At 41.3% G+C, this 14,844-nt stretch overlaps 1 protein-coding gene across 3 annotated transcripts in view; it reads right to left on the minus strand.

The window, feature by feature from the left end:
• znf385d (zinc finger protein 385D) overlaps positions 1-14,844 on the minus strand; it is a 76,529-nt gene that overhangs the window by 53,025 nt on the left and 8,660 nt on the right. For all 3 annotated transcript variants that reach the window (XM_056381157.1, XM_056381158.1, XM_056381156.1), the window contains exon 2: positions 14,098-14,243. In XM_056381157.1, coding sequence (XP_056237132.1) covers positions 14,098-14,243 — 146 coding nt within the window. The remainder of the gene's footprint in view (positions 1-14,097; positions 14,244-14,844) is intronic.

The raw sequence follows: 14,844 nt of genomic DNA on the forward strand, positions 1-14,844 counted from the left end.
ATTCTCAAAATGATCAGCAGATGAATAGCAATAGCAATAATATTGTTCTTTAGATGTTACCTGTTATCACTACATATATATATATATGTATGTATTTTTCTGAGGTGCTTGGCAAACCTGTCATTTCGTCAGCCATCTTGGATGCTGCGGAGTTTTAGCTGCACTTACATTTGGTTGAAACTACATGGCGGTCTGTGGCGTTTTTACAAGCTCTGTACGTTGTCATGGCTGATACACAGCTACACCATCCAGAACCCAGGTGTGTGCAAGAAACTGTCCACTGCAGTGAAAGCCTTAAATTGAACAGAAATGAAGGTTTGTCTCTTGTAGGTTTGATTCAGACTAACCCTTCATAGTGGATGCTGTATTTATTTGGAAATTATATTGTAAATTGTGCCATTATGCGTAGTATAATGGGCATAGTGACTCTAACAGACACACATGGACGGACAGACTGATACTGTACATAGATAGAAGGCAGAAGAGAGAGATGAGCTGCTGAGGTGTTGAGCGCTTCACTGAATAGGAAAATTCACACTGTCTGTGCTTTGAATGAAATTCATAAAAATCTGCTTTTTATCTTAAAACCCTTCAAGGTTTTAACTCAGTTACTAAATATCGACTTGATCTTCCTCAAACTTTATGCTTCCTTCTTTAAAGCCTCTGGGGAAAAGTCTGTTTCCACTCGATGATTATACTTGTTTATCTGCTTTTTTCCTTGGGGTGTAGGCTTTTAAGACTGAGAGAAATCTCTTGTACTTAATGTTCAAAAAGTAAGTGTATTCAGCTTTTTGCTAAAATGTTGTGTTTCTGTTTTATTCCCCAAGTGCAAGTAGTTTAGACAGAATAACGGTGAGACACGAAGACAGTAAAATAGACATGTTCATTTCCCTTAATGATTCTTCATATGAACACGTCTCATTACTTTTTAAAAAGCCGGGTTGCTTAGCGATGGGAATTAAGGGCGAAAATTGCAGAATGAAAAAAAATAAAAGGAAGGATGGTGTAGGGGCCAAATGGATGTGTTTTTATTGTGGGGAAGGTTGAACATTGCACTCTATTTGTTTTCACTCTCCCTGTCATATTCTTTCTTTCTCTCTTTATTTCGCAGTGAATACGTCCACTCAACCTGCTTCCCGCTCCAGATACCACTTCTTGTTTTGTCTCCTTCTCCCGATGTCTTTCTCCATTTTTCTCTCACCCTGACCCTTTTTTTCCTGCACTCCCTCGCTTCCTCCGTCTACTCTCTCTCTCTCTCTCTCTCTCTCTCTGCACTTCTCTTGCACAGACATGGTGTTTTTTCACCAGGTATGAACGCTCCCTCCACATTTTCCCATTGCTCTTCACCGCTGACCCCTCTCACACCACTAGGCCCCATCAGGATGAAATATTGAACTGGGAGAGCTCCCTCAAGGCATTTGGCAGCCTCACACTCTGTCCCCTGTCCAGCTGAGATGAAAGATAAAAATGTAACACCGTAACCCCCTTTGCACCAGGTCCTCCCATAACCTTAAAGCATCTCACTCCACTCAGCGCCATCGTTGTGCTTCCAACAGTCAGCTCTTATATTGCTACTACTGGCTGAAATGCAACAACACTGGCTATTTAATGTAATCATCCATCATATTTTGATTTAGATAAAGGTGAACTTGGCTTCTCCCTGTGCTCATTTCCATGATGGTATCCATGGTGACCAAAAGATATCCAGATATCCTCATGCTTTTGGTGTTTTTTTTCTGTAGCGCCACCATGAGGTTTACAAATTGTGATTTTCAGTGAAATGTCTTGACAACTATTTGTCGGAGGGTCATAAAATTTTGTACAGACATTCACATCTCTATCACACTAGTTTTCATGATGCAGTGGGTAAAATATTTCTCACTATACATTCGAACAGCACTACAAAATGGGTGAACTCACTTCATAGTGGACTTCACAGGGAGAAGTGAGTAGATTTTGGACACAACCTCTGTCTTGTTTCTGCTTCTCTTTACCATGGTACCAAAAAGTTTGCATGTCAAACTTCAAATGAAAAAAAGCATTTCTTCCCACTGCCACTAGGTGCCGTCTACTGGCAGGCTATTAAAAACAAACACGTCTGTATCATCTGCAAACGTGCAGATTTAGAAGTGATGACAGAGCAGACAGCCAGAGGAGGATGCTTACCCAGAAGCTGCTAACATTAAAGTTAAAAGAGCGCCACCTACTGAACCAAAACCTCAACAGGAAATCGAAGAAGAAACCTGTTATAGTCCCACCCACATTCTTTGACTGACAGGTGATCTCTCGGGTCATGCAGTGACGAAAACAGCACATCAGTATCGCTGAAGTTGTCAGCAAAACAAACATTGAAAAACCACCTTTCTGGACACAGATTATAGTCATTATGGATATTGAATACTTTATATTTGATAAGGTGCATTGGGTAGAAACATGAACGTACTTTTAGCTTTTAGCATGTAGCTTAACAAGGTTTGGAAAAGTGCAATGTCAGGACTCTGAAAGTCTTTTTGCATATAAAGTACCAGCCGTCGGTGCAGTGAAACTCAAGCGGATGGAGTTCGATCGTGTTATTTTGCTAAATTCCCTCACTGGCTAATTTCTAATCCATCATTCTATCAAACCGCTTCAGCTACACCCACAGGATGGAGAGGAGTGTCTCACTCATGACAGGGTTCAATAAAAACTAAGATTAAACGATTTATCTTCTCATAATATTCCACCATGAATATCAAACAAGGCTGATACCGTGGTAATGAGAGAGGAGCCCGAGGAGCATGGCCATCTATTGGATTTCCAAAATCAATGCGCTGGGATGGGAAAATGCATGAGCCACCTGCTAACACAGAATCTTAACAATGTAACGAACGCGCCGTTTTTTCCCTGCAACTTTCCTCACAGGCCGCTGTGGGGTTTCAAGTTTCTAATCCTGCTTTCACTGATGCTGGTATTCTTCAGCTTCACTTAATGAAGAGGAAGTTTGCTGAGCAAGCACAGTCTTAATCAACGCTCCCTGCTTCTCATTTATTCAGTTATACATATTTACACACATTATCTACTATAGTAACTTGTGCTGTCGAGCCTCCCCTTGTGGTTAGGCGCGCTCCTCAAACTGCAACACAATGACAGTTATTGCATTTTCTCTACATAGATTTTCCCAGGCAAAGCAGGAATTCAAACCACTAACTTTCAGCAAAGTTTCTTCAACTCAAAGAGTTTTGCAGTATGAATGATTTACAGCTGACCCTAGTTTGAGTTCTCTTGGCGCACAGGGGACTCATTTATGTAAGCAGACAAAGAGGAAAACACTGTTCATGAGAAATTTACATATGAGAAAGCTTCACAGAGGAAAACTATCTCTACAGACAAACAGGGTGTGTCCGAAGACCTCGAACCACTGGCACGCGGCTGCGTGAGCCTCAGGCGTCCTCATCAAAATAATGATTCAGTCCCTGGAGTTTGTCACTCCCATAAATCCCTAGGTCAACCTCGTCTCTGTGCAAAACAGACACCGTTGAATTCTCCCTGTGGGACTGGTGTGTTTTTCATTAGGGGAACTATGGTGTTGCAGGTGCAAACGTCTCGCACTCGTCCTCCAGCTGGTTCTGCTTTGACAGTGAAACATGGTACAGTCCGAGGCCCGACGTAACGCATGCACACACAGTGGAAGAGCGTGCTGGCGGGCGGATGCCAGAGACGCAGCATGTTCAACCTTGGGAAACTCAGAAATAGCTGTCTCTGAGTGTAATAGCTCTCCACTTACCAAGGTTCATATGTTCGCAACGTACAGGTTGTAATAATTTCACTGATATAAACATTTCTTGGAGGCAGAAACCACAAGTTTTCTGGCTAAGTAGCATCAGACTTGGGCCTCCAGTGACACAGGCTGTTAACGTGAGAGAGGAGGAAGATAATACCGTGAAGCCCAGCGCTCTTCTCATAAGCTGATATAATTTAATCGGGCTGTTTAAAAGGAACTCAGGTTATCTGGTGAACTTCCAAGTACTGAATTTCCAAATTTAACCCAGACGTGCTATTTATTTAGGTCACTGGTTCCCAGACTTTTTGGTTTGTGGCCATTTTAAGCAAAGCAGTGTTGACTCACGACCCTCTGTCACAGGCTGCATGTGAGCTGTGATCAGCTAAACCCAAAATGATTTCCCCACCTCTGATTGTTTCATTTGAATGCCTTTAAGAGGCCTGGATAGCTGATGTTATCTAGTGTTTCTGTAAAAAGATTTGAGAAACGTTTAAAACAGCATAAAAATTAGTGGACAAAAGATTTTCTGTGCCAAAATATGGAAGCCCAAAAGGTCAATATTTAAATAAATGAATAATCAATCTTATAAAACTAACAGTAACATGCTTCCAGCCACTCTTAGCAAGCTAAACAGCTGCTTCCAGATTTAGCCATTTAGCTCCTGTTAGCTGGAGAAACAACAACAGTGATCCAGTGTTAGCAGTATATGTTATTGTTCAACTGTTTGTAGGCATCTCAACCCTCAGCTTGAGATCTACAGATGTTTCCAGAATAATTTCAGTATTTGATATTTAGTTAACCATCACAACAACTGAAAAACTATCTCTTCTATTCCGATCACAGGATGCAAAACTAGTATCGAGCGCTTTCACAGATTTCAGATGTATATCTGATAGTAAAATGTAATTCTGTTTTAATTCAATCCTCAGAACAGTGAGGTAACTACACTGTTATGCTACAATGGGCCAAAACTCTGTGCATCTCCATATCAACCAAGCTTTGTCAGCATCATAATAATCTGCTCAACATTTGCTGTCTTGCATGCAAATGCTGAAAAGACAATATATTTAACAGACTCTGGCTTTTTCCTACAGGTTTTTGCCAGCAGATCAGTTTTAAATGAACCAGTCACACAATGAAGTGACAGCTTCAATGAACCTCAAACCTCGTACCCATCATCACGGTCCCATGCTTTTACTGTTGTTTACAAAAATCCAGCGACTCGCTGTGAGCGCAGTTCCCTCACAAACCTAAATCCAAAACACGCTGCTGCTTTTAATTGCTACATACATTCTTGATTCCTCAAATTGAGTAGTATTCCCCGTTTTAAGATGACCAGATGGGCAGTTAAAGCTGCCATATTTTTGTTATTGCCTCAAAGAACCCGAAGCACATGGCAACACCATCAAATAAGCAAAAACAGATTGCTCCGGTCCTCCATTCGCCTCTTACATCCAAGCCTCTGATGTGCAGAGAGCGCACCGAAAGACAGGAGGCAAACAAATATACATCACTGTCCTTCCATTCGAACCGCCGTGTTCATCAGTTATCATGCCGTGGTTGACATTTTCAGCGTATTTAAACACCCAGAGGAGGTTTGGAGAGCTGTTAGCCCGACTGCAGTGTACAGCAGGTTACAGGGGGGAGACAGTGGACTACGGCATCAGCTGGCTACGCCTGGAAAGCTGGCACTAAGCACCTCCATAAAAAATCATCTTGAGCTCCCCACTATTATCTCTGCATTCCACCAGAGAGAGAGAGAGAGCGATGAGCTGGCAGCTATCCAGAGAGTGAAATATTATCGTGGGAGAACATATCAAGCCGAGCCCCGCCAACATAAAGCTTCAACTCAGTTCAGGGGGTTAAAAAGCCCCAGAGCACGAGCTAAATGATAAGGGCCGCTGTGCTGCACATTAGACAGATACGCACTCTCCACTGCAGCAGGTGTGACTCGCTGGAAGGAAGGTGGCTGGCATGGCGGTGGTCCCGCGCTCGCTCTACCAGCTTTGATCATTCCCCGTCGTTTTGTGGGCTCGCATGCTTCCCCCAGGAGTACAGTTTATAGAGTCCATTAGATGTTTATGGGACATGTGTAAATCAAATGAGAGTCTGCAAAACAGCCATGGCTCACCCTTTGTTCTTTTCATTTTATCATCATACAGCACATGCTCCGAGTATTCATTTGTCATTTCAAAGTCAACAAAAAAGGGAAAGGGTAAAGCTATAGAGAGGGAGAATAAGTTCTGGTTCCACAACTAACATTGTAAATTTCTGTTCTGAAGAATTTCTTTTAATGAAACCCCTAAATGAAACCCAGGAGTCTCAGTACTATATTACCAATTACTTTATATACCCATGACCAGGCGCAGGGAGCTTGCTATGCAGGATTGGAGGCATGCTGCCGGAAAAAATTTTGGTTTCCTTGATCTACATATGTGCATTTTACGATGTTTGGAGGCAAAATGCGGATTAAAAACTGGGTAGTAGCATAAATGATCTGTTGAGCGGTAATGCAGGAGAATCAGGTTTAAATGTTGCGATGAACGATCCACACACTACAGTCTGGAAATTTTGGATCTGAATTACAGAACTGTGTCTCAGACAAACGATTAACATAAGCAAAATGTGTTTTATACTCTGTTATGACACTATAATTATGCTAGGTTTGTTAAATTGAGCCTATAGCTTCCACTGTAATCACCAGAGAACATACATCTCAGTGGTAATTAGGCCTGCATTGTTCGAATGTGATCAGGTCAGTGTTGAACAGCACAGGGACATGGCCACTAGTGAGCAGGACCTGCTCTTCCTCTCTCATCACCTTCTCTCTTCCTTTCTTTCTTTCTTCCTTTCTTTCTTTCTTTCTTTCTCTCTCTCTCTCTCTCTCTTCTCATCTTGTCCTGTTTCTCTTCCCTTCCCAAAGCCGAGCTCTGATTTATGCAGTCTCTATGTGTCAGTGAGGAAAGTAAACACAGGGTCAATTGATATTTATATGCAAATGTTACCGGCCTCTGCTCGGATAGCCTTGTAAATGAAAACAAAAATATGCAGAGGTACCTGATTTTAAAATGCATTTCAACACTTTACTCAAAGTGAATCTACAGAAGAGTATTTTAACTTTCACTGAGAGTTTATCAGTGTGACGGTGGATGGATGAAATTAATGTTAGCTAGCTAGTGGATTCACTCAAGTGGAACCCACTAGCCGACATCATGACGGCCGACCACTGTGTAACGGAGCGCGACCGCACCGGAGCTACTGGTCACATGATGTCTGGAGAGGAAAGGAACTGAACCACTGGCAGTCCGCTTGTAAAATCCTCTAGTCATTCAGCTGCATACGTCTGGTTTGTTGACACAATCAAAGAACCATCGTGTGGCGTAAAGATTTTGTAGTAACAAGATCATTCACTTCCACCCACCACCACACACACAAGCAGTGACGCAGGTGATGAGAATGAGAAAGTCAGTGATCTTGGCTTTGCACAATATCTTTGCAGCAATTAAGTTTACTTATTTTCAGGCAATTATTATGAAAACCTCAGAGAAAAATACAAAGTAAAGCATGGTGGGAACATCTATGTATATGTATATTTAATTGTTGTTATTTCTGTAAGCTGACTGTACAGCTGCATCAGTCTCATCCGTCGCTTTTACCGAGGCCATTTTTCTTCTGCTATCTTTCGTGGATATCGCTTTGTAGCTAGCTTCTTATGCTGGAAGATGCTGTCCCCCATTCTGAACGCCGCCTACAAAGCTCCAAAGACTGTTTCTGTAGCTGGAGGAAATAGCAGTGAATGAGCACACCAGGCCTCAGCTGAATATCTGAACAAATCTGAAATGTGATACAGTGATTCAGAGGTCAGGCTAGCTTGGTAGCGTTCCAACTACCAGTCACCTAACGATGCCGATGCAGGAAATTAACTGCGCTTTTACTCTCAGAGCCCTGAAAGCACAGAAGAACTCCTCTGACTCTTCTGACTCACTGTGTTATGTGCTTTGTCAAAGAGCACATTTCCATTATAGCCATTGATGCTAACATTGACTTAGCGAGGATGGGTACACATTGAAATGGACTGTGATGCCGTCGTGAGTGCAGACTGAGGCCTGTGTGTCACTGCTGCTGCAGGACTACAAAGTAATTTCCCAGCGTGCAGATCTGCACACAGGATCAATAAATCACATTCCTGATTACTCTGCAGGGGGAAATGGAGTTTGTATTGTTTCTCCAAGACAGATGTAGGCTCCGGGCAAGATAGATCTTATTTTCAGGGCCAAGGAAAGACGACACACACACACACACACACACACACACACACACACACACACACACTTGGAGCCTCACACTCTGTTAAACTGAAAACTGCTTCTCCCCCCCTTTCACTTTTCTCTTTCATTACACTCCATTCCTGTTGAGCTCTCCCTCCTTTTCCCCCCTTTTCTTCTCTGGTTTGCTCCATTTCTTTCAAGGTGGCAATTTCAATAACTCCTCTGCGATTGAATCAATTGAAAGTTGCAGAGCAATCCCAAAAGTTCTTCCAAAACTCACTTTCTGTTTCTTTTACAGAGAACTGGCCTCCCAGCTGCAAAGTGACTAAGTGCCATCCTCAACACATCCCTGTGTCTCGGTGTTAGTGGCAGCGAATCAAAGCTGTTGTCTTAAAAAAAAACAACAACAAAAAAATACGTATAATTTCACGTTTGGTTACAGGATCAAATTTGAAAAATCCCTGAATTCTCAATTCACCCAACAGCCATTAGAGGATGCAATGAAACGAGACATCTCGTTCTCTGCTGTTATCGCCTTCGTTTAAGCTGCTCGAAATCCAACTTCTGACCCTGGAGTGTCACAAATCAAACGCTGAATCTCTTCCTTGATTATATGAAAACAGATGGGGAATGTTACATTGGACAAAGCCAGAAGTTCTGATTGCACCAGATATGTTTTGATTAACTTCATCTAGATGATGTCACTGATATATTCATCAACAGGACAACTGGATCAGACTTTGATATATACATATATACAAAAAAAAAAGGGGGTCTTCAATTATGTGCATATAACGTCTGGAATGTCAATTACAAAGCCAAGCATGTGTCACAGAGAAAAATAACTCATTTGTGCTCATGAATTAATTAATACGATGTGAAATAAACAGGTTGTGGGAAATGTAAATGGATTCAGTGTAATCCAGTTCTGATTCTGGATGGAGATATGTAAGTGGATATCCTTTTTGCTCATTAAACAACATTGTATTATCTTTGTTGTCATGGGCATTAAACATCCTTAAACATGTTAAAATGTTATTATCATTTAATCATCATGTTTTGTTCATTTCTGTGCATGAATTATTTATTGAAGAAACAGAAAAATTAAGTCATACGAGAGCACACAAATAAATAATCCAAAGATACAATCAGTCATTTGTGTGTATAATTTATTATTCTAATTAGCTTGTGTTTCTTTTCTCCATCACACCAGCTGGACTCTGCTAGTTTTTGGCTAAATTATTTAATTAAATACAGAGAAAATCCAAAATAAAGATACTTTTACACAAGTATGAAAAAAAAATGTAAATTATTAAATGAAATAATAATACCAGAAACTATTCCTGTTTATTCATGTGCAATACTGCCCACAATAGCTACATATATAGCTAGCTAGCTAGCTGGGAAGCTACGACAACATCTCGTCTGAAAGCTCCTTTTGAACTGGAGCCTCCTGAAAGACCTTTCTCCCCTCAGTCTCTGAGCACATGTACGTACATGTATTAAGTCTTTTTTTATGACTTGAAGCCACATTTTTCTGTTATGTTTTCATGTATTACTTTTGCCCCACTTGGGGAGAAAGGAAAGAAAGAAATCTTGTTTTTTCTTTCCCTCCAGCTAAGAACTTCCTGGTTATGTCAGTCGCTCGGCCCAGAACACCATTGCGCAAAGACTCAACATGAGACTTCAGTATTAGTGCCATTTCATGCAGGTGTTCACACACACACATGCACACACACACACACACACACACACACACAACACACACACACACACACACACGAACACACATACGTGCGTGCTTTCACTATTCTCTATTTCCTTTTGTACTGCGCACAAAAAAAATGAGCGTTTCTAGGATGAAGTGAGCTCTTACTGCTGCAGTGCGATAATGGAAGAATTGTCATCATCATCTATAGAATCATTTGGTATTTTCTTTATTTTTATTTTTTTTAATAAGAGAGCATAAACGTTTATTGAGCCCCGGAGTCAAGTAAGCAAACCTGACCTCATCTGAGCAGATAGAAGTGTGTTCTTTCAGTGGGAGTACAGATGGAAACTAGCTTCAGCTTGATCTGTAAATCACAACGTCTGCTGCACTCAATTGAACAGCTGTTTGGTTTCTGTGCACAATTATAATCAGATCTGCAGCTTCTAATAAACTGCTCGAGTGAAGCCGCGTCGCTCATATGCAGAGGTGGAAAGTACTTTTTTATTTTAGTTAGAGAAAGTTTTCACGTACTTCACTTCAGAACATATTTTAGTATTTCCATCAGTGCCGCCTTGTAACGGCAAAGGTAAATTTATTTATACAGCACATTATCACAGACGGAGGTAAATCGGAGCGCTTAACAGAAATTAAAGAAGCATTAAAAAAGAAAACAGTATTAAAAACATAGATTATAAAACTGACAATATCTAATTAAAGTGCAATGATTAAAGGATAAAATAAAGGCAGAGGAGAAAAGAGCAGTTTTTAGCTTCTTTTTAAAGCCAGTTACGGTTCAGGCAGATTTTCATGTCCAGTGGGAGCTGGTTCCAGAAGTGGAGGCTAGGTGGCTAGGTACCAGTAACTGAGACCTGTCGGGCTTATCAAACATATCTTTACAAATATATTCAGGATCCAGATCATTTAGTGACTTGTAGACAAAGTACTTAAACTGAAACATCGTACTCTGACTCCACATTTCACATTATCATGAATTAAACTGAAAAACTTCACTATTATCTTCATTGTTGTTTTATCCCTCTGCCCTTTCTCTCTTTCCTTCAGACTTTTCTACTTCCTCCAATCTGCCCTTCTTTGCATCCTTACTGACCTCTTCTCTTATCTCTCCTAGACAGAGAGAAACTAGGACAAAACCTAGACATACCAGCTTTTCACGTTCTGCACAAGGATTTTCATGTCTTTTCTGATGATAGATCAGGTCTATGTTTTATATTAATACTGTGAAAGTATCAAAGCGTTCAGTCCACAGAGAAACACACGCAGCCTGTACTGAGAAACTGAGCCTGAAAACGAGCCGTCGGGACTTCTGTAACTTTGTGATGTCACAACAACGCAGTCAGAGAGAGGGTCAGAGCCTCCTCTCTTGTGATTGGCTGACTGTTGACTGACCTGTTGTTAGAGAGAAGCCTGAGAAAGGAGATGTAAAAGTACATTGAGATGGTTTTTGGTTCTTAAAACTACAAATATATCTTCTTATGGATCAACACTTCAAATAAAACACAGGAAAAGTGTAAAATACGAGGCCGTTCAGACAATTAAGTACAACTGCCAACACTCACTTACACTTTATTTTTTAGTAATAAACTAAATCCAGGACTTTTCCTCTTTGGCACACATGTGAAAGTTTCAGTTATTCCGGCTGTGTTTATATGATTGGTAAAACATCTTTCCCCACCCAGCGAGCCACCCGCTGTGTGACACACAGAGAAACCCGATCAGACCTACAAGCTGCTCCTTTTGTTGCACCCCCGAAGCCAAAAGTTACACTGGTGTTGAAAAAGCGGCTTGTGCTGCGCGGGCCAGGCAGCTCAACACACAGTAACTTGTGTATGAACTCTGCTGGTGTCATTACAACGGCACCACATTCTGCTGGTGATTAGGAAATCAGGAGCTCTGAGGGAATAAGCGACAAAAAGGGAAACAGACACGGTGTGTGTGTGTGTGTGTGTGTGTGTGTGTGTGTGTGTGTGTGTGCGCGACACACACAGAGAGCACGATGTGATTACTCTGTGTTCATCTAATATCAGCTTTCCACCATTTGGAGGCTTCCCAGCGTATTACTTATTATCTGCAGTCTGTTAAATACAGATTAGACGGGGCGAGAAAAGGGTCGCAGTATTCCTGAACTTTCTCATGAACGTCTCCTCGCAGAAACTATCTGTCTTCCCGTGGGTTATCGAGGCTTTTCCCTCTGATGTCCCCACGTTTTTCCCTTCATGTGCCTGTTTTTTTTTTTCTAACTCTTATCCAGCTGTGCTCCATATTTCAACTTCTCTTTCTAACAGATTTTAAATTGAGCTGTCCCCGTAATTCAAAAGAAGCCACTGAAAAAAAAAAAAGAAGGGTTTTTCCTTTTTTCTAGGAGTCATTGTATTTTTTTTTTTTCTTGATGACCTCGCTGATTCGATATGCGCGAGGCAACATATTTCCTCATAATTACTCTCTGCTTTCAAAAGAGAAAAATCTATAGATCCATACCAGTGTACACACGAGTCCTGGTACAGTAAGTGAACATTGGGTGAGTGCTCCATTTAAAAGGTAGCGGCTCACTGGTTGCAAATCCAATAAGGCCTGTGTAGCCACATGCTACCGCTGCATTTCAGAAAGCAATTTCCAGCAGTTATCAATAGTGGAAGAATGGCTGTTTAGAGAGTTTGTCTCTGAAATGTGACACCAGGGTATTAAAAAAAAAAAAAGAGCTCTTAAGGAATTAGCTCAAAATTTAAAACATGTTGGAACATTTTCCTTCTAAAAATAACAAATATAATAAATAGTAAATCTAAAATATAATTATTTATACAGTAGACAGCAGACCAGGCCAGTAACAGCGTAGACTGGGAGGGATTTGTGTTTTTAATTACGTCGTGATGGGAACCATTATTGCAGCCTGGACTATCTCCACAAGCAGTTTTTCTTTTCAGTGCTGCGTTTTTGTAACACAGTCAACTCGCAGGGAGGCGTTCAGGGTGTACCGCTGAACGTACGAGACGCGGGACCTGTCACCGGAGACCCACGTGTGGTTAGGGAAGGGTTAAGTCAGGGGAAGTTTTCAGTGAATTGTTGACAACGTGAACACATTGTGTCGTGTTTCAAGTCAGTGCCTGAACATAACCAGAAAAACGTTTCCGTAAGCTTCTCTTACTGTGGGAGAAAAGTGTATTTAAGACTACAGATCGACTCTCCAGGTTACACTAACATTTAATCGGAGTTAGTTCATTTCAAATTCAACCACTGAACACCATCTCTTCTCCACAGTTTCCTCTCCGTGGACTTTCATATAAATGTTGAGCAACGTATTTGGAAAAGTGTTACCAAATTATTTGCACTGCTTTCCAACATTTCTGCTGCTGAGCCTCCGTATGATGCACAACAGTCACTCACAGGAAGAGGTGACACATAGTCACACTACATATTCTTAACAGCCGACAACGCACCGTCGAGCATGAACGTATCTTTCATTGTTCTCAGAATTCCTGATGCAGATGCACAATGTGTAGCTGTTAGTGTAAAAAAAAAACATGTGGATGTTCAACAATCAATTAAACTTAAAATCAATTTTTCAACATGTTTCAGACGCTATCGTGTACAACTGCTAGACACTGGTTTCCAACATGTTCTTTGGTAAACTATGTTTGTGTTTGAGATAAAAAAAAAAGAAGCAGATGTGGATGATAACAAGGAGATGAGTTGTACTCAGCGGCCAAATTCTTCAAAGACAAATAACCTGCTTTCAGTTTATGAGTTTTTGTCATAGCCTAAAGACAGAGCAGCCAGGAAATCACCAAGACAAAGCTGAATATGCAACTTACTATCTGCAGACTAGAATGGACTGTCACAGTGATCAAACATTTTTCCTTTTTTGCATTACAAAAAGAGAAATGAAATACACCAAAGTTGTCAGAGATCAACTTCCACATTTTCCATCTTGTAGCAGCTGAATAAACGTTTGCATATCACAACATACATTTCCTCCACAGATAGATTTACTCCTCTTTAGAAGAGTGTCAACACCATTAAATGTATTCCTTTCATTTTCAGTGTTGCCTTAAAGCTTTAAAAGCATCGTCTTAATTAGATGTTTCATGGGTAATTTTCATTTTATGAAAAGACAGCCGCCATGAACTCGGCCAAATGAGGTTGTGGACGGTCGGACCTCGCTGAGTCAAAGCTAAAGTCTTCATAATGTCGCTCTCAGGCAGTGATAATAGCTTTAAATAAAGACGTGCAAATACAGAAGTCAGATACAGAGATATTAAATCTGTCATATCTCCATCCTGAAACACCTTAGTGACGCTCAAACAGCAGCATGGAGCCACAGGAGGGGAAAGGAGGACACTGACCGTGTTGAATCCTGGGAAGAGGCTGACCGCCGAGGCCGTTTCAAGTGGAAATGGCAGAAACTGCTTCATGCCCAGGGAGGTCTGGACGGCAGCAGGCAGGGTGGGACGCACCAGGGCGGGCATGAGGCCATTTTGACATGTGTTACCTGTAGGAGGGAGAGCAAAGGCAACATGTTGAACTACAGTCAGCAACAGGGACAGACGCTTGAGCCAAAATCCTCCAGTTTACATCCAAGTGCACCTTCGCAGTGTGTGTGTGTGTGTGTGTGTGTGTGTGTGTGTGTTTAGTCCGTGTCGTCTGTGTCACAACATCTTATTTGTGTAAGTGTTGTGTTTGACTATTTAGCACCTGAAGCTCCGAGGCCGCCAAGGCTGACATTCCTCACTGTAATCCCAGAGCTTACCGTGCAAGTTGATTTGATTTAAATTAATGCCAGGAGTAAAAATTATTTTTGGCAGTTTGTAATGTGGGCTGAAACTCATCTGATAGCACGGAAATCCCCAAAAATCTCCAGTTTGTGTTGCTTTAAAGGACCAGTGTGGAGGATTTAGGGGGATCTATTGGCAGAGGTGGAATGTAATATTCATAATTATGTTTTCATCAGTGTTTAATCACCTGAAACTAAGAATCATTGTGTTTTCATTAGCTCTGAATCAGCCCTTCACATCGACATCCTCTCACACGGAGCCCACCGTGTTCCATGTTACCACAGTAGCCCAGAAGGGACAATCCGAACACCGGCTCTA

The sequence above is a fragment of the Seriola aureovittata genome, chromosome 7 (genome assembly GCF_021018895.1).
Source record: "Seriola aureovittata isolate HTS-2021-v1 ecotype China chromosome 7, ASM2101889v1, whole genome shotgun sequence".
Taxonomy (NCBI): Eukaryota; Metazoa; Chordata; class Actinopteri; order Carangiformes; family Carangidae; genus Seriola; species Seriola aureovittata.